Source organism: Microcaecilia unicolor, chromosome 10 (genome assembly GCF_901765095.1).
Source record: "Microcaecilia unicolor chromosome 10, aMicUni1.1, whole genome shotgun sequence".
NCBI classification, from domain to species: domain Eukaryota; kingdom Metazoa; phylum Chordata; class Amphibia; order Gymnophiona; family Siphonopidae; genus Microcaecilia; species Microcaecilia unicolor.
In genome coordinates this window covers 4430361-4456568 of record NC_044040.1, presented here as the reverse complement: position 1 = coordinate 4456568, position 26208 = coordinate 4430361, and the positions used below count along the sequence as shown (strand labels likewise).

Below are 26208 nucleotides of genomic sequence, written 5' to 3'. Positions count from 1 at the left end.
CAGGCACGTGGAAGTACTGAGCCCCCCCCCCAACTGCTCTGGGCCCTTGGGCACTGCCCAGTTGCCCATATGATCAGTCCACTCCTGCTCACAGGGAATTAGGTCTACCATGCCTGAGTGGAGGAGTAGCCTAGTGGTTAGTGCAGCGGACTGTGATCCTGGGGAACTGGGTTTGATTCCCACTACAGCTCCTTGTGACTCTGGGCAAGTCACTTAACCATCCATTGTCCCAGGTACAAATAAGTACCTGTATATAATACGTAAACCACTTTGAATGTAGTTGGAAAAACCACAGAAAGGCGGTATATAAGTCCCATTCCCCCCTATATACTGCATGAGCCAACCCTTACCATCTCCTTGAAGTAGAGAAATACTAAGGGGCCAATCTGGAACTACCACAGGAGCCCAGCAGTAGTTCCTAACTCCAGCGCACACCATTTCCAGCACTACAAAATATTTTCTATTGTAGCACCGGGTTAGTGCGGGAGCCCTTACCGACACATCAATGGGTGCTCCTCCCCCCACCCCCCCCCCCCAAAAAAAATGGCCATGCGGTAAGTTCACTTACCGCACTGCCATTTCTTTCTTTAAAAAGACAGCCTTTTACCCGCTGTCAGATTCTGGCTTGCAGGGCCTTCAGACAAGGTACACCTTATCTATCTTCACTGATTGCTCCCTATTCTCCAACATGGGTCCTGTGCTGTATTAATGACCATTGTATGGTCCTGCCAGGGCATTGCTTGGCACAAATGGAGATAACTTGTCATGGTGCCTTTTTCTTTGCCACCCCTAATTCATGGAATTCTATACCTTTTTAACCTAGCGCAGCAAATTTAAACTAAAGAAATTTTAAAAATTGCTTAAAACCTGGCTGTTTCAACAGGCCCTTACTGATGAATGATGTCTGGCACAATGTGGTATCAGTACCTTAATGACAGTAATTGACCCGGATGTGTGTGTTTTTATGTGCTTGGGTCACTTTCCTATGAGTTACTCTAGTTCCTTTCTTTTACTAGTTTTGTTAACTGCTTTGACCTGCCTGACTGATAAAGCAGTATATCAAGTCCCAAATAAATAAAGGGCTAATAAAAATAGAAATCAACCCACAATTCTATTTTATAAAGACAAGTAATATGTTTTTTTTAATATATATTTTATTGAAAATGCAACTGCAAAATACAGAACAAGTAGAACAATTTTCAAGAAAAACCCCACATCTCCCACCCATCGCATACTCAACAGCAACAACAAAAATCACCTCCAGAGGCACAAGCACTTCACAGACAGACAAGCACAACAGTTTAATATACAGCTATAAGCCATGGGTGTCAATGAGTCCCAGAAGGGTGCCAACTCTGTGGACAGCCCAAGTTTAAAACGCCCTGATGCTGTAGAGCAGCTTTGTGAATCTCCACTGAGCCACCGAGGGAGGCGTAGCCTGAAGCCAACCCTGAAGAATGCACTTAGGGCTACATTCTGTAGATTGCACCTTGATTTCCATGTGGAAATGAAAGCGTATTCTATAAAGTATGCTTTAATTTAGGCGTACGTTATAGAATATGCAGAGTGCTGCTCCATGCGACTAAATTTAGTCATGGTCAATTATGCCAAGTAAAACTAATCCCGCTGCCTAAATTAGGAATGGAACGGGTGTATTCTATAACATGACCTGCCCATTCCACTCCATAACCACACCCACTTTTCAACTATGTGACTGAGAATTTACACGCAGCACGTTCCCAAGCATGCTGAGCAACTAGTGGGCATAAATTCTAATTAATGCCAATTAGTGCTGATAATTGCTTGTCAACTAATTAAGTTATGGGCATTGCTAGGGAATACGCTTCGATTTGCATGCAGAAATCGAGGCGCGATATACAGTATCCTGGGGTTAATCCCCAGAAGAACCACTGGCTTCACAAAGCCCAGAAATTCCTTTGGGGGAACAAAAGCTGCGAAAACAACGTATGACCACTTCAACTTCGGGAAATCACTAAAGACCAATCTGTTCAATAAGGCAATACCCTCCCGACCCAACTTAAGTGTCTGAACCCTGCAACACAATGTAACTAAAGCTCGCAATGAACACTATATAAGTACTATTCCCAAATGTGTCTGTAACATATGAACCTTCTTCGACTATAACTTCACTTTGTATTTGTTTCTCTACCGGAGTTGGCCAACGCCTTTATGGTACTATGTAAGCCACATTGAGCCTGCAAATAGGTGGGAACATGTGGGATGCAAATGCAACAAATAAATACATTGCAAAGCAAATTAAAGGACGCAGGATCCATAGAGAAACAACTTGGCAGCTCACGTGCTGGGGTCCAGGGCTGGGGAAAACCCCTGTTTGCATTGCACCACGTGGCCCCTTCTCTCTCCCTCCCGGCTCCTAAGTTGCACCGGAAGTTGCGTCAGAAGGGGGCGGGGCGCGGGAGATAGAAAGCTCCCGGGCCAGGTGGCCGGATTCCACTGATCAGAGCCGAGTTCGGAGCTGAGGGCACTGACTCGCCTGTGACATGTGGCACCGACCGGACGGTGAAGATGGACGACTATAGCACCAGGACGTACGGCACCAGCGGGCTGGATAGCAGACCTCTGTTCGGGGAGACCTCGGCAAGGGTGAGACCACGATGCAAAGCCAGGGCTCCTCCTGATGACAAACACTGGCTGACTTTATTACTACAGGTTTAGAAAAGTGATCGAGTTCTTCCTTATTCTGTCATGATTCTAGTGTTGTCCTGGCACAGCAGTGTTTTCACAGAACTTCCAGTTGATGAAATGTGCGACCTGTATTAGTGCTACAGAATCTGCATTTATTCGTTGTATTGGTTTTCTGTGCTGGCAATGAACCCTCTTGTTTAATCCACTATCCTGTGCTGTATTTTGTATCCTTATCTCTCTACAACCATTCAAGTATTGACTTTTGGTTGTCTTGGGGTTTCTGAAGTACTGTATTTGTGTTTTTAGTTATTTTTTTTTTTCAGCTTGTTGATCATTCATTAGAATTATTTTACTTTGGCCTCAGCAGTTGCAGGTTCATTAGAGGGGGTGCATTTGGAGTCAGGCACTGCCTTCCTAGCTGATGCACTATGACTTCTGCAGCTCTTCCCGAGCTGTGGCTTTGGTGGTGGTAGTCACTGGGCAGCAGATTCGGCTTCCGAGTCACGGTTCAGCAAGTTGCCATTTCAGGGCAGCTTCTTTTTTGTAGATGCTTAAGGATCTGGGGGAGAAGTCTCAAAGGTTGCCAGAAGACCGTCTGCAGGCCTTGAGGTCATGCTGGCAGGTGGGCTGCTGGGGCCCCACCCGGATCAGAAGGGAGAGCCCCTTTGGGGACAAGAAGTGCCAGAGATTGTCCAGTGGGCCCCTTGGAGGTGGGGATGGAAGAGCTGGCTGAGCCCTGCCCTTCATGAGTGCATCTTGGAAGTTAGTATAACAGGGCAATGCTCTGGAATTCACAGCAAGCATTTGAGACCTTTGTCCTGGAGTTATCTTGTTGGGCAGACTGGATGGACTGTACAGGTCTTTATTTCCTGTCATCTACTATATTACTATGGTATCCCTGAGAGGATCTCCCCCACCCCCTCAAAAGAGGTGTTGTGCCTAACTGCAGTGTTTGCTTTGATTGGGGGCAGTGGAGCCAATGCTGTTCCAGGAGCAGGGGTATGGCTGCTACTCCATTTATTTTGTGGTCCCAAAGAAAGGGGTTTCCTACTGTCCTATTCTTGGATCTGAAAGAGGTCAGCACTGCTTTACAAGTTCCCTGCTTTGCATATGAAAACCTTGCACTCTGCAGTGGCTTGGGTCAGGCTGGACAAGTTTCTCACCTCCCTAGATCTTCCAATTGGCGCCCTGCCTGATTCAAGCACACACTGAATCTGATCCCAGGGAGGCCACTGCTTCAGCCTCGATGGTAAATTTATGCCAAGAGCCAGCTGGTGCTGAAGCAAATCCTGGGGTGAAGCTTGACAAGAAGAGGATGGTTTTCCGTAGAGGGAAGGATGTGCAACTTCCAGTCCCAGAAGAGGATTTGGTGTGCACAGGCTGCCCTGTGGGCATGGGTCTATCTGCAAGAGGATTGTGGAAAAATTTCAAGAGGACCTTACGAGGCTTGCCATCCAAATGGCAGATGATACTGAATCATCTCACTCATTATTCCCATTTCCAGATCATCCTATATATATATATATATATATATATATATATATATAAAACTCACCCTCAACGTTCTGAAGACAGTGACGTCAGTGAAGCCAAGCCCTGACTTCCCTCAAAAAGGTTCGTGGTGGTGAAGCCACCAAAATCGCTCCAGGCCCCGCCCTCGAGGGCGAAGCAAGGGTAGAACAACGAAGGGGTTGGCAGGCAGGGAGGCAGGGGGGGGTGGGAAATCGCTACCGGCCCCGCCCTCGCGTCAAACGTCATGACGTTGAGGGCGGAGCAATGCCACAACAAACGAAGCAGTTGGCGGGGGGGAGGGGGTGTTGCCGACGAAAACCTTGCTAGCGCACGTTTCATTTGCTCAGAAACGGGCCTCTTTTACTAGTTTATAAATAAAAGCTGCAGTCCCAGCACAGACCTCCTGGGAACTTATTCTCCATTGAGAATATTGACCGTTCAACCCTACTGTCTCCTTTTTTTTTTTTTTTTTTTTTTAACCAGTTCTTAAACCACAATAGAACACTGCTTCCTATTCCATAACTCTCTAATTTCCTCAGGAATTATTTTTTGTTACATTTGTGTCCCACATTTTCCCACCTATTTGCAGGCTCATTGTGGCTTACATAGTACCGTCAAAGGCGTTTGCCCAGTCGGTGGATAACAAATACAAAGTTGTATAGTGATCATATGAGGTATAAGTGGAGGGTCGGAAGGGATTCATGAGGTACGTGGTCAAATGCCTTCTGAAAATCCAAACACACAATATCAACCAGCTCACCTCTGTCCGCTTTTGTTCCTCCTTCATCTCGGTGTACGTCATGGGGTCCAAGAACATAGACTGACTTCATGAGCAGGAATTCCCTGGAGAATGGGAGCTAAGCCCAGAGGCGTTCCAGCTTCTGGTGGAGGGCTGGGGGTTGTCCTGCTGTGACCTGAAGGTGTTGAGGCAAAAGATAAAATGTGCTCTGTTAAACTACAGGAACCAGGCGCCACTTTGTGTTTCCTCCCTGGCTGCTGATTGAGTGGGTGGTTCACTGCCCTCCAGAGCACTCACTCTTGACAGCTCTGGACTGGCTTCATTGACTATTATATAGACTTCATGAGCCTCCTGGCAGGTCCTCTGCTGGCCCTCCCTTGAAACCTGGGTATCCTAAGGCAGGGTCCAATCATAATGTAGGACCCAGATCCTTTCTGGCTTATGATCTAGCCCTTGAAATTGTTCACCTGAAGAACAAAGGGTATTGGCCACAGATTATTTCCACTCTACTTGGGCATACAGGCAGTTCACATTGCTGTCTTATGGCCACTGTTTGAGCTCTGGTGTGGTAAGTGTTGCCTTTCCCCTTGGAAGGCCCAGTATCTGCCCCCCTGGCCTTTTTGCAGAAGGGTCTGGAGCAGGGATTAGCACGTGGCTCTTTTGAAGGTTCACGTGGTGGCTCTTTCTTGGAGGAAGGATTTGGGAGTCTGTCTTAACTGGCCACCTGAATATAGTACAGGTTTTTTTTTTTTTTTGCATGGAGTAAAGCACATTTTGCCCACTATCGGGGACCTTAATTTGGTCCTCTGTATGCTGGTGGGGGGGGGGGGGCACTGTTTGAGCCTCTGAAATGGGTCTCTCTGAAGGATCTCATCCTGAAGATGGCATTTTTTCCCCCCATTTGTTCAACCAGAAGGATTTTGGAGCTGCAGGCCTTGTCTTGCAGAAATCCCAACCTATCCTTTACACAGGATGTGGACTCGATTAGAGCAGTTTGCTCTCTGTTCTGTTTGAACCAGGTAGTTTTCTCTGTCTTTGCTGACAGGAGAGAGTGTTATCTAGAAGATTCACAAGCTGGATGTCAGGAGGTGGTCTTGGCAGTATCTGGAAGCCCCAAAAGCCCTTCTGCAAATTGGTGATTCTGTTTCAGGGGTTGCACGAGGGTGAGGTAGCCTTTTAGTCTTCAATAGCATGCTGGTTCATATCGGTCATCGAAGCAGCTTACGTTATCTGGTGCGAGCTTATCCTGTGTGCGGACACAGCCCTTGTCCTGGGCTGAAGTTCAGACTATCCACAGAGCGGTGACTTGGTTGTCAGTGTATTCCTTTGTGAAGCACTACTAAAGTGATCTTAGACAGTGGAGTCTTTGGCAGTGTGGTCTTGTCTTCCCGCTCCGTTTGAGACTGCTTTTGTACATACCGATGGTCTGGACTGATCTTGTAGGAGTCGAGGAAAGGAAGTAAACGGATATTATTAATCCATTTCACCATGAAATTGTCGTGTTGAGTTGTGAGGTATTTTCCTGCTTCCAGAGGGCTCACTTCTAAGGCAGAGAACCTGAGAAGTAGAAATTGTAGGCAGAGCATACGAGGACACAGCTGCTGCATTTTCTTACTACCGGCCAAAGGAATCTGACCTTTGCTGAATGATGCAGGAATCAATGTGCCTTGCCTGCTGTATTTCTGAAATCTCCCTGCTTCCTTCTGCAGAACTGAGGTCTGTGTGAGTCCTGTGCATGGTATATGTTTGCACTGGAATAGGAGGGGTTATCTGGAAACAAGTGGTGGGTGGAAGGGTATTCTTTAAACTAGAAATGCTAATCCTTTTTGAAAAAGGGACCTACCATGTTAACTCAAGATTGTGTTCACAGGCTTTGACTTCTGTTGACCCAATGTTAATTAGGTCTGTTAGCAGTTAAAACTGCAGGCTGGTTTTCTTGTCTGGCGTTCTCCTGTTTTCTTACAAGTTGGGGATCTTATTTTGCATCTGAAGCTGAAAAACGATGAAACTACTTTAAAGCTTGCACTGAACAGTGATGTTTTTTTTTTTTTTTGAATGACATGTTAATAAGTAGAAGTGTTCCTAAGAGTCTGTGGATTGAGTTTCAAGGGTATATTTGGAAGGCTGTAAGAGGGAAACATTGCAAGCTTACTGGTCTGTCTGAGGGCACAGGTTGGTAGTGAGGTCTTAGAAATTGGTAAGGCACCTTTTCGTTTTGGTGTTGTGGAAACTACAGGAGGTGCCAAGTTGTGCTGTAAAACTTTGTTCTTTGCTTAGAACTCAAGAGGCAAAAAGATCTGATCGTTATTTTTACAGTAATAAGGGCCTAGTGATTAGAAAAGATGCCACCAGACTATCACAAGTTTACAGTGCTAGAACTGCAAGAACTCTGTGACTCCAGAGGGATAGAAGTTAAATCCCTGGAGAAGGAGGCATTGGTGATGCTGCTGATGGTCAAAGACCAGGATAATCCGGCGGTAAAGGATGACAAAGATTCCATTGAGTCGCGTTCTCAGACCAACAGCACCAGTGTCTTAGAACAGTGTGAGGTGTACGAACCAGAAGATTCGGACCAGAGGGTGAATTCGCTGCCACACGGACTGGACGTAACTGTGCTGTTGCAGCTGGAACGGATGCACCTGGAGCAGCGGCGTATGGAGCTTGAGATGGAACGAGAAGAGAAGCAGCGCCAAGAGCGAGAGAGGGAACGAGAGCACGAGAAACAGATGGCCTTTTTAAACCAGGATTGGGTAAGTGGATGTTAGATGACAGCAAGATAGAAACATTACATTTTTTATTTTCTTAAACCTTCTCGAATGTTTTAAGAGAATCCATGTATAAGTTCATGAGTGGAGTCTGATCTGATGTATACAGTTGGTGATTATAAGGATATTAATTTGTTAGTGTGTCTTTTAATGTGTGCTGGTTTAACATGTAGTAAGTTGATTTACTTGTTCATATTTTAAAAAATGTGTGAAATGAACTGGGAAAAAGCCAAACAAAGATGTACCAAAATGTTTTTCCCTGTACACATCCCTATTGATTCCCTCTGTTTTACTAAAGCCGTCTTGCGTGTTCAGCCAGTAGTGACTTAGTTTCACTTTTTTAAACGCACTGCTAAGATGTCTGTAAAAATTCAGAAAAGGACCTGATGGTAGGCTTAACCAGTGGTTTCACTACAGAACGCAAGGAGTGTAGATAAAGTATTGGATTTGGCAAAGCAAGAGGAATGGTCTGGAATTTGGAAGCTAAGATGAAATGCAGGATCATGCATCTGGGTTGCAAGAACCAGAGGGAACAGTACAGTTTAGGGGGTGAACTTTTGTGTACAAGAGCGGATCTTGGGTGTGATCATATGTGATGATCTTATGGTGGACAAACAGGTAAAAAAAAAAAAAAAAAAAGGTGATTACGAAAGCTAGAAGGATGCCTGGATGCATAAGGAGAGGAATGGCCAGTAGGAAAAAGGAGGTGGATGCCTCTGTGTAAAAACATGAGTAGCCATATTGGGTCAGACCAGTGGTCCATCTAACCCAGTATCCTGTTTTCCAAACAGTGGCCAAGCCAGGTGACGAGTACCTGGCAGAAACCCAAATCACGGCAAATTCCATGTAGAACCCCAAAGAATAGCAAGAGATATGTTACTGTCCCCACCTGCTATTAATAGAGTGCAGGATAAGACTTCTCACCACATCATCACTTCCAGCTCTGCTTCGCCCAGGAAAGAGGAAGAAACAGCATATAGACTGTGGCTGATGGCAGCCATCTTGCTATTCTTTGGGTTCTACATGGAATGTTGCTACTCTTTGAGATTCTGCATGGAATCTTGTCACTCTTTAGGATTCCAGAATCTTGCTATGATTCTGGAATCCTAAAGAGTGACAAGATTCCATGCAGAATCTCAAAGAATAGTGACATTCCATACTACAAATCCCAGGGCAGGCAGTTGCTTCCCATGTCTGTCTCAATAGCAGACTATGGACGTTTCCTCCAGGAATTTGTCCAAACCTTTTTTTAAACCCAGACACGCTAACCGCTGCCACCTCCTCCGGCAAAGAGTTCAGAGCTTAACTATTCGTTGAGTGAAAAAATGTCCTTATTTGTTTTAACAGTATTTCCATGTAACTTCCTCAAGTGTCCCCTAGTCTTTGTACTTTTGGAATGAGTAAAAAACAATTTACTTCTCATTCTACACCACTCAGGATTTTGTAGACCTCAATCATATCTCCCCTCACCTGTCTCTTTTCCGAGCTGAAGACTCTGGTGAGACCTCATTTGGAATATTATATACAATTCTGGAGATGCTCCTTCAAAAAAGATATATAAGCAGGATGGAGTCGTTCCAGAGGGTGGCTACTAAAATGGTCAGTGGTCTTTGTCATAAAGCGTATGGGGACAGACTTAAAGATCGCAGTATGATGCTTTGGGAAAAAAGGTGGGAGAGGAGAGAGAATAGACATTTAAACACCTTTGCAGCATAAATTCACAGGAGGCGAGTTTTCCAATTGAAAGGAAGTTCTGGAATGAGGGGGCACAGGACGAAGATGAAAGGGGATGGATTCGGAAGTAACCTGAGGAAATACTTCACGGAAAATTGGCGAATTTAGGTGGAAGTGGTGGAGATGAAAATGGTGTCGAATTCATTGGGAAAAGTACATAGGATCTGTAAGGAAGTGATAGGGGAGAGTAGTTGGCATGGATGGGCAGACTGGGTAGATCTTTATTTTCTGTGTTTCTGTAACCTACTGAGAAACATAATTTTTCCTTTTTTTTTTCCACATATACTTAAGCTACTTATGTTCTTAAAAATTCTAATTGAGTAATTTCTCTTATGCAATCTGCATCCTGTGTATGACACTCAAACGTCTGAGTTTTCTTCTACATTATTACAAAACTTCAGCACTGAGGATTAAACACTTCCATTGGCAGCTCTTGAGTGGTGCGGCAGGATGATGGCCTGACTTGGCTCCCTGAGGTGCGTCTGCACCATGCTTTCAGGTGCAGACCTATGGCCTGTCCCTGGAGATCCCAGGGCATCGGCCTGCAGGTCTCTGCTCCCTTACGACTTCTACCTGGGCAAGTGTTCGCCTCCACCTTTTTTATTAAAAGTGCTGAAGATCTGCAGTGGTGCTCTGACGCTTTGTACATTGTGACATTCTGAATGCTGCCGTGAACTCTTCCTTCATGTCTTATGGGTGAAGGCATTTTCTTCAGTTGCTTCAATACGGTTTTACAATACCCAGGAAATGCTTTTATGAAGCAGATAACTCTGTTGGCCTCCGCTAACTCTGCATCTGCATTTAAGTGATTTAATACTTGACGGATGCTGCGTGTCCTGTGGAGTTGGTGCTATTTCATGGCAGCTAAAGGGGTCATGTAGCCTGTATCGGTGACAGGAAATAAATGTATATTGTTCCAAGATTGTAAGTGGCATACAGCAGTACTGAACACTTCAGTAAACATTGCTATCAAATTACCTAGACTGATGCAGTGAGACCAAAGCATTGATCCAGACTTAATCATTATTGCTAATGCTTTCTTACTGCAGCTTTTCCATATACCTTTGTTTCCATCTCTTGACCATTTCACTGGCAGCTTCTTGCTCCTCTGGGTTTTCAGCTTCATCGGGCCTCAACTGCAGCTCTTGGGAAGATTTTCCCCTCCCAATTCACTTTAACCGCTGCAGTGTTAAGTCATCAAACAACTGTTTTAAGAATCCATTGTTCCAGTCTTTGGTTTTCCGTGGTCATACTTGTAGAGGAGTGTGGTAGCCGTGTTAGTCCACACAGGACCCCACAGTTATCCACAAAGGAAAGATGTTCAACATAAAGGGATCTTTCACTTGCTCATCTTCCAATGTGGTATATATCATTCAGTGTAAAAAATGTAACGAAGGATGCTATATTGGAGAAACAGGCCAGATGCTTAAGACAAGATTCAATTTACATAGACATCACATGAACAATACAGCCAGTAGGGCCCCCACCCCGGTGGGACAGCACTTCACAGAACCAGGACACTGTACCAGTGATTTCACAGTGAGAATACTGAAAGGTAACTTTAAAACCATACAAGAATGTAAGACCTTTGAAGTCAGAATGATTGAATATTTTAACACCCAACAGAAAGGACTTAACAAGGATCTGGGGTTCCTAGCCCATTATAAACCATAAAGCTGTATGTCTCTGTTGATCACCCTCCCCTCATCTATCCACACCCACCCTGTTAGAATATCAATGATATGCTTTGATGTCTCCATGCATACTTCCTACCCACCCCCCTCCTCCCACCCTGTCAGATTGTCATAGTAATGCTTGAATGTTTTCACTTATATACACTGTAAGCTAGCACATTTGCTTATTTCCGATCTGACGAAGAAGGGCAACCTTCGAAAGCTAATCAAGAAATGTATTAAGTTATGTCCAATAAAAAAGGTATCATCTTATTTTCTTTTCCATGTTTTATTTTGTTTGATCTCATACTTGTATTATCTCGTGGGGCGTTCAAGTTCTCTGCTTGTGGCGGATTATCTGGACAGAGTCCTCAATGACAGACCATACACCATCCTGCTTCTGGAACCTGTGAGGGTCTTTCCCTGGATCTCACCTTTGTTAGGCCTGAAACATAGATTCCTGGCAGAGCTGTGGTGACTTCATCCAAGAACGGGTTGTTTTACTTGCTTTAGCCTTCCAGTTTATCTCCTGGGAACTTGTGGCTTCACAGAAAAGATCTCCGCGTCGTCTGTGAACTGTGGAGAATTTGGCAACTACCACTCAAGGTGGTGCTGTTGGAAGCCCAAAAGCCCCGTATGTAACCTGCTGGAAAGGTGTTTACAGTTCCTGATCGGTCCCTGATGGTCACCTGAGGTCCCAGAGGGCAAGGCCTATCCTGGATATGAGAGAGTGAGGAGAAAAAGAAAGTGGAAGGGAAGAGCTGATGGTGTACAGATCTCTCTCTGAGGAGGAACTGCATTGCCAGAACACCTGTGAACTAAGTGCAACACAAGGTCAAACTCAAGCTGATTGCAAGTTTCCTGGAGTGGAGGAGTAGCCTAGTGGTTAGTGCAGTGGACTTTGATCCTGGGGAACTGAGTTTGATTACCACTGTAGCTCCTTGTGACTCTGGGCAAGTCACTTAACCCTCCATTGCCCCTTGTACAAAATAAGTACCTGAATATATGTAAACTGCTTTGAATGTAGTTGCAAAAACCTCAAAGGCGGTACATCAAGTCCCATTTCCCTTCCTTACAAACTAACCAGCTGCTGTACAGAGCAAAGACCTATTGGACTAAAACCTGATCAGGAGGGGTTCGCTGGAAATGGCTGAAGTCCTGAGGAGCCAATTCACCACCCCATCTGGGTGCCAAACCTGTGGACTGCAAGGGCGATAGAAAGCGGGGGGGTGGGGGGTTTCCTGTTATGGCTCAGGATTAGCCAGTTTTGGCCTTTGCCAGCAAAGGACTGGTTTTGCTCAAGCACGTGGTCATTAGCCTACTTATAGCTGCTGAGTTGGTAATTTCTTCTCTGGAGAGTTTATAGTTGTGCAATTACATGTTCATATCTATTTTGTGCCAACTATATTTTTGTATTTTGCTTTGCCATATTGTGTGTGTGTGTGGATATATTCTGTGTACACATAGTGCCAATTAATCTATTGCTAAGACCTTGGCAAAGTAGAAACAGCTTTTAGGGGAACCTTGTCAGATGGGCTGGTACTGCTTATTTCTGTAGCACTATAGACAGACACAGAGGACACAGTCCCTGCTCAACAGAGCTTATCTAGTCTACAGATAATGAGAACAGAGAAGGGATTAGGGAGTTCATGGGAATGATTAAAAAACATCTATTGCCATGACCATATAAGCCTGATCATGGCAATAAACTAATGATGATAAAACAAAATATTTGCCGAGACCCACAGAACTTACCTCCCCCCTCCCCCACCCAACCGAAAATTTGCAAAGAAAGAGAAAAACTTTGTAAAAAGTGCAGACTATTAATGTTGAGAAATAAAATAAATCTACTCCTTATGATTGAAACGCAATACTGCTGTATCACCTGCTTGCCTGGGGTGCAAAATAAGTCTGCTCGAGCCAGACGGCCGCCTGGTACTTAAAAGTTTTCCAGGTCTCAGTGCTAGAGCATTGTTTTTGCTTTGGTAAACATGCTTTAAATATTTTCTTATCTGTTTTTCAGGATAGAGTAATCAACTTGGCTGTTGGTCTTTTAACATCGTTGCTTGTAATAGTAAGTATTTTCCAAAATTGTTTTTTGCTGCTTGTAACCTGCTTTAAACCAGTTTACTTGGGAGTTGGTGGTCTATAAGTACCATATTTATGATGTATCGTAGATAAATAATAGATATCTTATCTGATATCTATGCTATATCTTATCTATGCTTATCTATGATAGTAAATGATGGCAGGCCTGCACAGTCCATCCAGTTTTGCCAAAAGGCGAAGTTGCACCCACCACTCTGTGCATGTTAGTTATTTATGCTTAAAACGCTGATTGGCAAATTGCCATCATGCCAACCAGATATAAATAGTTAAATTTATTCAATTTTTCCCCCCCACAGGTAACTTTAATCAGTGCTTTTGTCTTTCCGCATCTACCTCCAAAGCCTGTGAATGTTTTCTTTGCTGTTTGCATTTTCCTGACATCCGTTACTGCTATCATACTTGTAAGTATTGTATGGCTTCGCTGCTTCTTTGTTTTCTGTATAGAGTATGTAGGCAGATTTCCCCCCCCCTCCCCAAACTTTTCAAAATTAGATTGGGGCCCATTGCAAGGAGCAGGCAAGCATGGTGGTCACTTATGACCAAAGGGGCCACTTTAAGCAGCCCTGGTCCAGGAACTACCCTAACTTGAGTAACACTAAGCTAGATCCTATATTCTGGTGTATGAGTACCATACTGGGTCAGACCAATGGGCCATCTAGCCCAGTATCCTGTTTTCTAAACAGTGGCTAACTCAGGTCACAAGTACCTGGCCAAAACCCAATTACAGCAACATTCCAGGCTACCAATCCCAGGGCAAGCATTTCTTCCCCATGTCTTTCTCAATAGCAGACTATGGACTTTTCCTCCAGGTATTTGTCAAACCCATGGTTTTTTTTTTCAACCCAGATAGGCTAACTGCTGTTACCACACATCCTCTGGCAGCGTTACTGAGCTTAACTGAGTGAAAAAAAAATCTCCTCATTCTACACCACTCAGGGTTTTGTAGACCTCAATCATATCTCCCCTCATCTGTCTCTTCCAAGCTGAAGAGCTGTAACCTCTTTAGCCTTTCCTCATACGAAAGGAGTTCCATCCTCTAGCATTTTAGTTGCTGTTCTTTGAACCTTTCTTAATTCCGCTATATATATATATATATAATTTTTTTTTTTTTTTTTTGAGATACAGCGACCAGAAATGAATGCAATATTCAAGTGCAGTCGTACCATGGACCGATACAAAGGCATTATAGTATTTTCGGTCTTATTCATCATACCTGTCCTAATTCTTAGCATCCTGTTTGCTTTTTTTGGCCACCGCCGCACACTGAGCAGAAATTTCAGCGTATTATCTGCAGCAACACCTAGATCTATCTTGAGTGCTGACCCCCCAAGGTGGATCTTAGCATCAGGTAATGACTCGGATTATTCTTTCCAGTGTGCATTACCTTGCATTTGTCCGCATTAAATTTCATCTGCCACTTGGATGCCCAAAATAGCGGACTTCCCTCTGCTGAACCCATGCTGACTTTGTATGTTAAACCATGATTTATAATATCCACTATTTTGCTCGGCACTGACATCAAGCTTACCAGTCTAATTTCCTGGATCACTCCTGGAACCCTTTAAAAAAAAAATCAGCATCACATTGGCCACCCTGCAGTCTTCAGATACTATGGACGATTTTAATGACGGGTAACATATTACTAACAGCAGATCATCAATTTCCTGCTCGAGTTCTTTGAGTACCCTTGGATATATACCATCCAGTCCAGTTGATTTAGTACTCTTTAATTTTGGCTCAGAACATCTTCCAGGCACATGAGATTTCTTTCAGTTCCTCATCATTGAAAACCATTTCCAGTACAGGCAGGTCTTTTACGTCTTCTGTAAAGACCGAAGCAAAGAATTCATTGTTGCTTCGCTATGGTCTTGCCCTCCCTGAGCATCCCTTTTGCTCCTTTATGATGTAATGGTCCCACGAACTCCCTCACAAGGCTTTCTGCTTCTGATGTACCTGAAAAGAATTGTTACTGTGAGTGTTAGCCTCTGTGGCAAGTTTCTCTTCATATATTTTTTTTTTTTTTAGCCTTCTTTGCATCTGACTTGCCAGTGCTTATGTTGTTTTTATTTTCTTAATTTGGGTCCTCTTTCCATTCTTTGAAGGGCAGTTTTTTGGCTGTAATAGCCTTTTTTTTTTTTTTTTTTTTTTTTTTTTTACTTTACCTTTTAACCATGCTGACTGTTTTTTCTCTTCTTTCCACCTTTGAAATATGTGGAATTCAATCTGGTTTGGGCTTCCAGGATAGTATTTTTGAATAACATCCATGCCTAACCTTAGCAGCCGGTCCTTTTAGCTTCTTTCACCATTTTCCTCATTTTATAATAGTCGCCTTTTCAAAAATTAAATACAGCTACAGTAGATTTCCTTTGCAAGTTCATCCCAGATAGTAGCTCAAACTTTATCATTTTATGATCACTATTTCTCAGGGGACCCAATATCACCACCTCTCGCACTATGCCCTGCATGCCACCAAGGACCAAATCCAGAATGGCTTCCTCTCTTGCCAGTTCCTGGACCAGTTGTAAGAAACAAATCATTTATTTCGAAATGTTATTTTCCTGGCACACCCTGATGTAACATTTATCCAGTCAATATAGAGGTATATAAAATATTGAGTGGAGTGGAACAGGTGGATATGAAGCGTCTGTTCACGCTTTCCAAAAATACTAGGACTAGGGGGCATGCGATGAAACTACAGTGTAGTAAATTTAAAACAAATCGGAGAAAATGTTTCTTCACCCAACACACAAACTCTGGAATTCGTTGCCGGAGAACGTGGTGAAGGTGGTTAGCTTAGCAGAGTTTAAAAAGGGGCTAGACGGTTTCCTAAAGGACAAGTCCATAAACCGCTACTAAATGGACTTAGGGGAAAAATCCACAATTCCGGGAATAACATGTATAGAATGTTTGTACGTTTGGGAAGCTCGCCAGGTGCCCTTGGCCTGGATTGGCCGCTGTCGTGGACAGGATGCTGGGCTCGATGGACCCTTGGTCTTTTCCCAGTGTGGCATTCCTTATGTAATATTGGGGTAACTGAAATAACCCATTTTATAGTGTTGCCCAGGGAACAGTTTGGGTACATCCCACTGATTTGGGAAGGGATAATAAAGAAGAATTATCTTGAGTCCTGCTGGATCAGTCCAGAATGCACTCATTGAAGGGTTCTTGGTCTGAGAAATTCAGAATAGAATATGTTGTAACTCTCAGAAGGTAGTTGTTCATTTGTATGAGAACTTCTCGTTCCTGCCTGAGTGATCATGAACTGATTATTTTGACTGCACCAGATTTGGCTTTGGGGATGAATTTGCAATCCAAAACACATGAATCGCTTCCTGTAGTCTTAACTTTTGATGCATGATATTTAGGAGCTGAAGGCAGCAGTCCTCTCTAATGTGAGTGAAATCAGCTCTGGGCTACCTTTCTCTGGCCCCCATCTGTTGGGAGGGGGACAGAACACACTAGTCTGGAACTGGCCACAGAAAATTAACAAGTAATTCCACATTTCCTCTTTAAAGTGAAACTAGCTTGAACATACATGGTTCATTTCCTGTAGGAGGATGGGTGTGCAGCAGAGAAACGAAACGAAGGTATATCCCTTTTTATTTTACTGTGGTATTAGTCCGGATTTTACTTCTATTGAAAGCAATGGAGATAAAAACTTGGACTGGCTTAATCTGTCCTTTTTCTGGAGCCATATCATGGTAACCCTAATTGTAGGAATTCTGTTTTGTCAACTCAAAAGATTTTAGTTTTTTTTTTTTTTTTTTTTTTTTTGTGGGAGCTACAAAATAGCTTAACACAAGCTCATTTTCTTTTGTTTTAGATCTTCTGGTATCGACAGGGAGACTTGGAGCCTAAATTTAGAAATCTAATTTATTACATTTTATTTTCTGTGGTCATGTTATGTATATGTGCAAACTTGTACTTCCATGAGTTGGGGAAATGATGATAAACTCCAGGTCGAATCTGCAAGGATGCTTTTGATAAAGTGAAGGAATGGAAACCTGATCATGCCATCAGCTCTCACAAGAACACAGGGGAAACTTCTTTTTTCAAAAAGGACATTCCATTGTAGCCGGTGTCTGAAAACTGCAATTTATTTGTAAAATGAATAAGGTAAATTTTTTGTAATTAACTTTTTTTGGTAATGCTATACAATATAAATATGGCACATTAGTCTAATTTAAGACAAATATTTATTTTTGTTTAAGGTGATTATACAATTTGTTCACTATGCAACAGCTTCCGAATAGCAACTTAAATTTCACATTAACAAAAGTATTAGGACTGTGAAAAGACCATATTTGATTATGAAGGTTTAATTTAAAGAAATAAAATAATTTACATACAAGTCTTTGCTGTTTCTGTAAAGATCCTCCAGGGAAAGTCACACTAGCTGACAGCTTGACCTGAGGGCGATTCAGATGCAGGGGAAGGTTGCAGCCTGTTCTTATAATATACCCTTCTACCAACATCTATTGGCTAGAATGAGGTAATTTAAAATATTTGCACTAAAGCAAAATTAGCTTATGATTTCTATTGGATTTGTGTTTATTCCTATTTTTAATAGCAGAGATCCAGGTTTTTATTTTACTCATTTAGGGGGGAGCCCCCGACAACCTTCCTGCTTTGCTCTTGCTGTGAACTTCCCCCACCCCCCATCTAAAACAAGTAGCTGGCTGATTTCAACTTAATCTCGATACCAGTCTTGCCATGAGATGTTCATCCAGTCTGCATTTTCTAATTCAAACCATTAAATGCAATTGGATGGTTCTTAGAATAGAGGGGGTGTGACAGAAAAATCACCACTGGATTACAATCATGTGACATGGAGCTCAGCTGTTTTAATACATATTCCTCAAGTACCATGATCTCAGGCTCCCCATTCCTACCTCAGCCCTGTGAGGCAGGTGCTCACCCTAAAACTAAACCAAGTCTATTTGGAGATGAATTGCCAACGTCGTACAGTAAAATGGGAGTGAGAGAATTTAAGAACAGACTGATGAAGGCATGTGTGATAAACCATTTCATAGTTTTTCTTCATTTAAAGACCTCACTAACTTTCAACTGCTAGAATCAAAACTGTAGCTCACACTGCCTGGACAGCTGCTGGCAGTGTCCCTCTTCCCATAATTAAGGGTGTATGCAAGTCATGGTGCTGCTCATGAGAACCATTTACTAAGTGAAGAAATACATTGAACTTAAAACATGAGCCATGCAACACACATGGGATGGTACACTGGGTATTCTGTCTGTGGCCAGTAGATTTTTAGATAAAAGGGGAGCATGGGAGTGCTGTGTGTGGGCCTAACCTCCCAAGGTGTTCATAGGAGTCAGTTGGTCTTGTTCAACGGCTGATGGAAGAAATCAAACAATGGAGTTTTCATAATCATCTCTTCTATAAGGAAAACAAAAATCCAAATGAAAAAAAAAAAAAAAAAAGCAACCTTTATTCTCCCCTCCCCCTAAAAAAAAATCTGAAAAGACTTGCAATAGTGCAACTTTTTTTTTTTTTAAATAGAATTGCATTTGGACCACTGCTGGTCTGTGAATGGTGGTAGAAGGGTAGGACGCTCAACATTTCAGAAGTCCTGTGCCAAAGTCCGACACATGTGATGCCCAAACCCTTAGACTAAAACAAATTGAGTCAGATAAATTTAAACTCTCAAAAATAGGCGGACAACATTTTCACAACCTGGCTCAGCCTTTCATTCCTGTGCTGCGTTCTCTGGCTTTCAGCAAAACAACATGATTATATCTCCTCTTGTCCCCGTACCACACTATTTCTCCGATATACGAACATGGTCCAAAAAGAAGAGAGATTCCCTAGCGGGGAAAAAAAATCCCAGCATGTTTGAATGGAATGTGGTTTAATCCTTTTTATAAATGAGGTAAAGCAACATCACATGATGTCCTCAAGACAGGAGAAGTAGTAAACCAATAGGCACTAATTTTACTTTCCTTTCTGGACAGAAGCTGCTGTGTTAGTGACAGCTCACCAAGTCTTCTGTATCTTTTGAATTAGGGCTGGCCAGGGAAGAGACAATGTTTGACCTGTCACCATGATGCTGTAGTATGGGATCTAGAATTAGATGATCAATGTTAGTAACATGATAGATTGATCAGGAGCAACTGGGTCACTCAATCTGGTTATTTACCAACTAGAATCAATATTACTTCCTCCAGTCTTTGATCCGACTTGTTAACCTGTCCCACACATGGTTAAATTCTATTTTCCTTAGTGTCCCTCCGGAACTGGCCCAGGATTGGACTGATGGGTTGTACACTCCTTCCAGCAGGTGGAGAATGAGAACTTCTGACTCGAGAGCCAATGGGAGCCCTGGCCATGTGACCCTAGATTCAGTATTCTCAGTCTCCAGCAGGTGGAAGGAGGTGAGCCCTTAGTCTCTCTCTTTTTCTGTTGTTTCCTTAACTCTTAAACTAAGAAAAAAAAAAACCCCAAAAAACTTCTATACCCTGAGGAATGGTGGGTAGAGGAGTTTTCCCAGCCTCAGGGGTGTTACACTCGGAGGCCAGGGCTCCTATTGGCTCTCTACAATCAGAAGTTCTCAATCTCCACCTGCTGGAAGGCATGCACAACCCATCAGTCCAATCCTGGAGGGACTAAAGGAAAGCAAATTAGCAGGTAAGACCTAATTTCTCCTTCGTAGTGGCTTTTTTTTTTTGTTTTGTTTCTTACAAACCACATACTTAATGCAGCAGCCAGGGGTTGTCACCACAACTAGAGAAAATGTTCAGACATAGTCTGCCCTATGTTTGACCTAGTGGATGCTGTTCTTAAAGGCTGTAGGTTCTATTCATTCTGTTCTTGCATCTTGTGTGTGTTTGGGGAGAAGAGAAGGGCTCGGATAAAATGTCCAAGGACACTTCATTCTCTTAAGGAACCTCTTTGACTATAAGCCTTAAGAGAAACTTTTCTGTAAGTCATGGGGGTTCAAGTTTGGGGACCCTTGTTAAAAGCAAATTGTGGTACTGCAGGAGCAGATGGGAAGAGTGGGCATCCAACAGCGAGAGTACATCTGAATTCTTCCAATGTGAATCAAACTATACCAAGTCTCCAGCTGCTAGTTAATAAACTTAAGAACTATGAACTCCCCACCACCTAAGACACAGCTCACCAGTATTTCTATAACAAAGGAACTTGCAGCCCCAATTCAAAAGTGCGGGGTACAAAATGTAACAAAAATAAAATAAATAAAATATTCATTTTTTTTTCTTTAAGGTCACTTGAAGAGTCCTTTAGAGTGTTGTTTGTTGTTTTTATTATTTTTTTGGGGGGGGGGGTGAGGGGAGGAAGGGAGCCATTTTGAACGATGGTAGAGGAAGAGAAATCCCATCCAGCTTACAAGGTGGATATCTGAACGGAGGTGGTTGGACTCGAGGAAAAAAAAATTAAAGTCAGTCAAAATTCTTCCTTCCCTTTTTTTTTTTGTCCCACCAGGACAGGCCTGATGTGATGTAGCAAAGCTGCTTTCACATTATACAGGATGCAGAAACTCCTACCACAGCAAAGACATCTTCCCCAGCTCTCACATCTAACCTACACAACATTGCAAAAGCTCTACAGCAGAAATAGCTTGATCTTCAGACCATGAGGTTGCCATTGCCCTGGGCGAATGCACCTAAACCCTGAGAGAAAGCTCTTGCCTCTAAGTAGAACCAAATGGTTGCTTTTGCAGCAGCTCCTCTTTTGTAGGCCTTCAAATGCAAAAAGCAGAAGTCTAGCTAACAAATCAATAGTTGGACCTTCTCAAAATTCTAAAGGAAAAAGTAAAGCTACTGCTTGATGTTTATATGAAAAGCTGACACCACTTTCAAGAGAAAAGAACTGCTGATGGAAACTTCCATTTCTGTAAAATGCAAAAAGAGCTTTACAATAAAGCTTGCAACTCTGCAATCCTAGCTGAAGAAATGGTTATTAAAAAAAAAAAAAAGATGATAGGCCAGTTGGACCATGAAGAACCAAGTTCAGATCCCAAGAAGGAAGGAATTACATGGCCCAAGGAAGGATGCAAATGTGATTTTTTTTCTTCTTAAATGGAGTACCTCTTCTGCCTCTGCACCCAAGGAGCCTCCTTTGAGACTAGCTTTTCAAGGTTGAAGTAGCAGCACCACCTTACTTCTGTGCTTGTCAAATGTTTTTTTGAAGTCTGTCCTGTAATGCCAAAATCTGAGCTACTGCCCCGTGAATGGTTTAGTATCTTTACCAGAACACTGACCCATGAAGACCCTCCTTCTCCAGACCAATATTGTAAACACTCAATAGCAGGATTCAAACAAGCAATGTTGATCATAGCGAATAACTCCCTCTTCTTTAAAAATCAAAATCAGCTTTCTCTCTGAAAAACAAATGAACCCTAAAGGGAAGCTGCATCTGCCACCCTCGTAGCATAGCCGGTCACCTTCAGGCCATCACAACTGGAAGTCATAAAAGAAATCTGCCACCCCAATTCCTGCAGGGTCGCCTGTAGAGATTCCAGCAGCTGCTGCAACCAGCACAGGGTTCTAGCCACCTAGGTCTCAACCATGGTGACCTCAATACCTGAAATGGAGAAGACCTGCTGTTCCACCTTCTTCTCGTGCATCTCCTTCAAAGCAGAGCCCCTTTCCAAGGGGATGGTGATAAGGCATCTTCCCTGGGGAAACCACCAATACCTCTCCAAATACTCAGCAGTGAGAGAAGACAGCCTATGGGGCACATCAGACCCTTGGTTGAGGTTCAGCTAGAGCCTCCCACTTTGCCAACATCATGCAGGAGAGTGAAGCAGCTTGGGGGTGGGGGGTGGGGGGAGAGAAGCAGCTGATTCAATATAGTGGAAATGTTTCTCCTCCCCTTAAAAATAACCCCCAAGATTGATGAGTGGGGACTGCTCCACCAGAGGTGAAGCTCTGAAGCAGAATCACAGTTGGCAAACTCAGAGGGCTGCCTGCTACCCCTCCCCCCCCCCCCCCCCCCCCCCCCCTGTTGACAAACCTCCAATCAGCATGTGGCCACTTCTGCAACTTTTGGCCCCCTGGAGTGGTGTTAGAGTCGGACTACTTACTGTAGCCAAATGGAGTTTGAGACAGTTGCTAGACTAGGGGGCTGAGTCAGTTCCCTGCAGCAGGTCCCAAAATGTTGCTATTCTCACCAAAGGCATCAGGACGAAAGGTCCCTATGCCAAGGCAGAAGCAGCCTGAGCTGCCATCAAGGGAAGCTCCCTTTGGGCCACATTCAAAGTCAGAAATGGCTATCAGAGGGAGCCAGCAGCTGTTCTCAGCCCCAGCTCCTAGAGGTAATATGCTAGCCTCCCAGCAGGCCTAGCCACATGGACCTACCCTGTACAGCTGCAGCTGACCATGTAGCCCTGAACTCATAGGACTTCAACCCCCCCCCCCCCCCAAAAAAAAAAAAAAAAAAAACATTTTTTTAAAATTAGCTTTATGCTTCTGACAAGAGGAATACTTCTAAATCAGACAGCCTAGACAGATCAAATTAAAAATTCCTTATGGGGGGGGGGGGGGGAGGGATGGGGGACTCACTCCCCCTTTGACAAGGGCCCTGTGGGGTCCAAGCTATAACCCTCACCCAATTACCCATGAGTAATGAGTGACGGAGGAGGCATAGCTGAGCTCTGTGCTCTAGTAGGTTCAGTCTGTGGACCTGGGAGCAAGGCTGTTATGCTCTACCACGCACTGCAGCCAGGGATTCTCAACTCAGTCCTCAGGACACACCCAGCCAGTTGAGTTTTCAGAAACCCCACAATGAATATGCAGATCTGCATGCAAATCTATCTCATGCATATTCATTGTGGATATCCTGAAAACCTGACTGACTGGGTGTCAAAGGACCAGATTGAGAACCAAGGATATAATTAGGAAAGTCAGTTTCTCTATCTCCATCTGCTGGTAGGCAGAAGATATAAACCAGAGGTCCAGTCTCATGCAACTAAATGCTAAGGATTCACGTTTTCTTTTTGTCTTGCACGTTCTCAATGCAGATATTAAGAGGGGCAGAAGAGCACTGTTCAGCTTGTAGCTGAGAAGGTTGTGAGAGAGTGTCACAGTTTTGCAACCTAGGAGTTCTGCACTTGGGCATCTGCTGCCATTGCAAGTGCAGAAGAGACTACGGGAATGATCTGCATGAAGCCATGAAGGAAATACAATACTATTTTGTTTGTTTTAATTTCATTTTTGTCTCAGTCCCTCACCCTTCTATCAACTCAGCTTTATTATTTTTCCCTCCTGGTCCATTTTCCATGCTGCATAAGGGGAAGGGAGAACCGATACTCTTGTTTATCCACTGCCAAGTATAAGATGGGGACTGGTAAGAACTGTAAAGCAGTGTGGGAACCTCGCCACAAGCTCAGAAGGACCAACAGACTTCTCTGATCTGAAAGAGGGCTCCAGCCCACATCCTCATTTGTCTGCAGAGAATATTTTTTTTTCACTCAGGCGCCTACCTAAGCTGTGGAGCTCCTTGCTAGAGGCTGTGGTAAGAGCAGTTAGTCTGCTTTGGATTCAGAAAAGTTTGGATAAATTCCTGGAAGAAAAGTCCATAAACGTTCATTAAAGGTAAAGCACGGGAAGACCACGGCTTCTCTTTGGAACAACCTGGCCTCTAACTACGTTTTGGGAGCCTGGCAGGTACTTGTGACCTAGATTGACTACTATTAAACAGGAGGCTGGCCTAGAAGGACCCCTTTGATCTGATCCAGTAGAGCAATTCTTATATTATTTCTGTACTGGTCACCCCTTGTTGGGAAAGAAGAGCATTCATCTCAAACTAACTAGGTAAGTGTATAGGAATAAGGGGAAACTAAGTACACATTAAACTAGTGTTTTAATTAACACTCTCCCCCCCCCCCCCCCCCCAAAAAAAAAAGGGGCAAGCTACTGCTTCCCAAACTGGGATCCTCCGTGCCAGAAATTTGTTAGGAGGTGGAATTGTAGACATCTACACTCGTTAGCCTTTTGGACTGAATTACTTTATCCCTTCCTCCCTTCTCACCCATTACTTCCCTCACCCGTAACTGTCTTGCCTGTCTGTATTATTTAGATTGTAAGCTCTTTTGAGCAGGGACTGTCTCTTTGTAGCAGGTGTTCAGCGCTGCGTGCATCTGGTAGCGCTATACAAATGCTAATAATAATAATAATCACATGCTATAGGAGGAAACTAGGTTTCTTATCCTGAGCTCTCATTCCCTTCATCCTCTCACCATTTGTGCTTAAAAAGAGAGAATGGGATTAGTAAGGGACTCCTTTCCCTGCCTGTACAAAAGGGGGGTGGGGGGGAACAGAATCCTACAGCTTCCCCCCCAGCCGCAGCACATGCACAAACAGCCCTGTTGGTAAGTGAATTTGGAGGACTGTACACCAATCCATACTAAAGCCAGCCTGACAGATGACTGGGGCCTTATGGTTACATAATGAGGTACACACACTAAGATCAGCTATGTAGCAACAGCTGTCACACGGCCATCGTGGCTGACAAGATACAAGGGGGCTGGTGAAAGCACAACACTCTTAATTCCCCTTTTCTTTTCCACGATGTGATCAGCAACCACAATGCTTAACTTCTGTGTTCTAATTTTTCCACTGGTTAGGTAGGACTAGGCTTACATGATCTTGGGTTACCTGCTAATGTGGTAAGTGGTAAAACACAGCCATTCTCAATGTCAGCTGTTGACTGGATAAAGCCGCGTGGTGAGGGGACAATGAGGACATCCTCAGGAGCCATGCCTGGTGGTCCAACTTGCTCTTACAGAGTAGCAGAGCCAAGGTCCTAAACAGTAAATGGGAGGGGAGGGGATGAACACTGTGAAATATAAAGCTTGTGATAGCTTACTGTCCTAGTGCTCTCACACCAGTCTTTGACCCAGCATGCATGTGCATGCAAAACATTTCACAACTCCTATGGTACAAGTCTCACAAACTAGCTGCTCTCACAAGCCGAAGAAGAGGCAGCTATATCCTTTGATGTCTCTTACTGTGCATTGGCTTCTGGATTGTTTGTAGATGTTCAGTAACTGGCCTTGAACTACTGAGAAAGGTGTGAGCTAAATCCAAAAGCTGAAGAATTCCTCCTTCTCCAGATCAATGTTGCACATGTTCAATTAACGTTAGGATTCAAACAAACAATGCTGATCACAGTGAACAACTACCTCGTCTTTGAAAATAAAAATAGGCTTTCTTCCCCTTACAGGAGCATTAATTGTACTTTTTAAATTGTACCTCTGAGTGGCCTAGTGCTTAGGGTGGTGGACTCTGGTCCTGGGGAACTGAGTTTGATTCCCACTTCAGGCACAGGCAGCACCTTGTGACTCTGGGCAAGTCACGTAACCCTCCATTGCCACAGGTACAAATAAGTACCTGTATACAATATGTAAGCCGCATCGAGCCTGCCATGAGTGGGAAAGCGCGGGGTACAAATATAACAACAACAAAAAAAAAGTCAAGGGAGATGAGTCACCAAATGAAATAAGTAACATATTAATGATAAAAAAATATTTGTATGTATTTTATTTCTTGTGTATATAATTATATTTTAGGATAGCGTACCTTTTTATTTAGTCTTGCTACTGTTTGGGATTCTGTCAGATACTTGTCACCTAGATTGGCCACTGTTGGAAGGATACTAGGCTAGACAGACCATTGGTCTGACCCAGTATGGCTAGTCTTATGTTCTTATATTTGCTATTGATGTACAACAGAAGCACTGTAAACAGCTGCGGGTTCTTTTGGGGGGGGGGGGGGGGGGTACCACATAAAAGAGACAAAGCTCTGTTTGCAGCCATTGGTTCAGAGCTAAACAACACTAAAAACAGTGATTATCTTAATGGAACAGTACTAGCAAAAGTATTAAATTCCTGCCAGCATTTTTATAAATTATTATGAAGATTCCTCTCTTTTTGTTCTAAATTTGACAGTTTCTGAAGGCATCAACCATGGAATCTAAATAAACTGGTGTCTTGTTTTTTTTTTATTCACTCATTGCTTGAACAGGAGA

At 43.5% G+C, this 26208-nt stretch overlaps 2 protein-coding genes across 4 annotated transcripts in view; one reads left to right on the top strand and one right to left on the bottom strand.

Annotated features, from left to right (window-relative positions):
* Nucleotides 1-2458: 2458 nt before the first annotated feature.
* On the top strand, nt 2459-17775 carry TMEM243 (transmembrane protein 243). Its single transcript, XM_030216992.1, has 4 exons — nt 2459-2625; nt 13114-13164; nt 13496-13600; nt 17023-17775. The coding sequence occupies exons 1-4, from the start codon at nt 2548-2550 to the stop codon at nt 17143-17145; spliced, it is 357 nt and encodes a 118-aa protein (XP_030072852.1). The 5' UTR covers nt 2459-2547; the 3' UTR covers nt 17146-17775.
* An 877-nt stretch (nt 17776-18652) lies between these two features.
* Nucleotides 18653-26208, bottom strand: part of DMTF1 (cyclin D binding myb like transcription factor 1) — a 56190-nt gene continuing 48634 nt past the window's right edge. For 2 of the 3 annotated variants that reach the window (XM_030216988.1, XM_030216989.1), the window contains exon 16: nt 18653-19281. In XM_030216988.1, the coding sequence (XP_030072848.1) occupies nt 19195-19281 (87 nt within the window). In that variant the 3' untranslated portion in view covers nt 18653-19194. Of the gene's footprint in view, nt 19282-24836; nt 24985-26208 lie in introns of all 3 variants that reach the window. The other variant, XR_003943624.1, reaches the window with a different exon arrangement.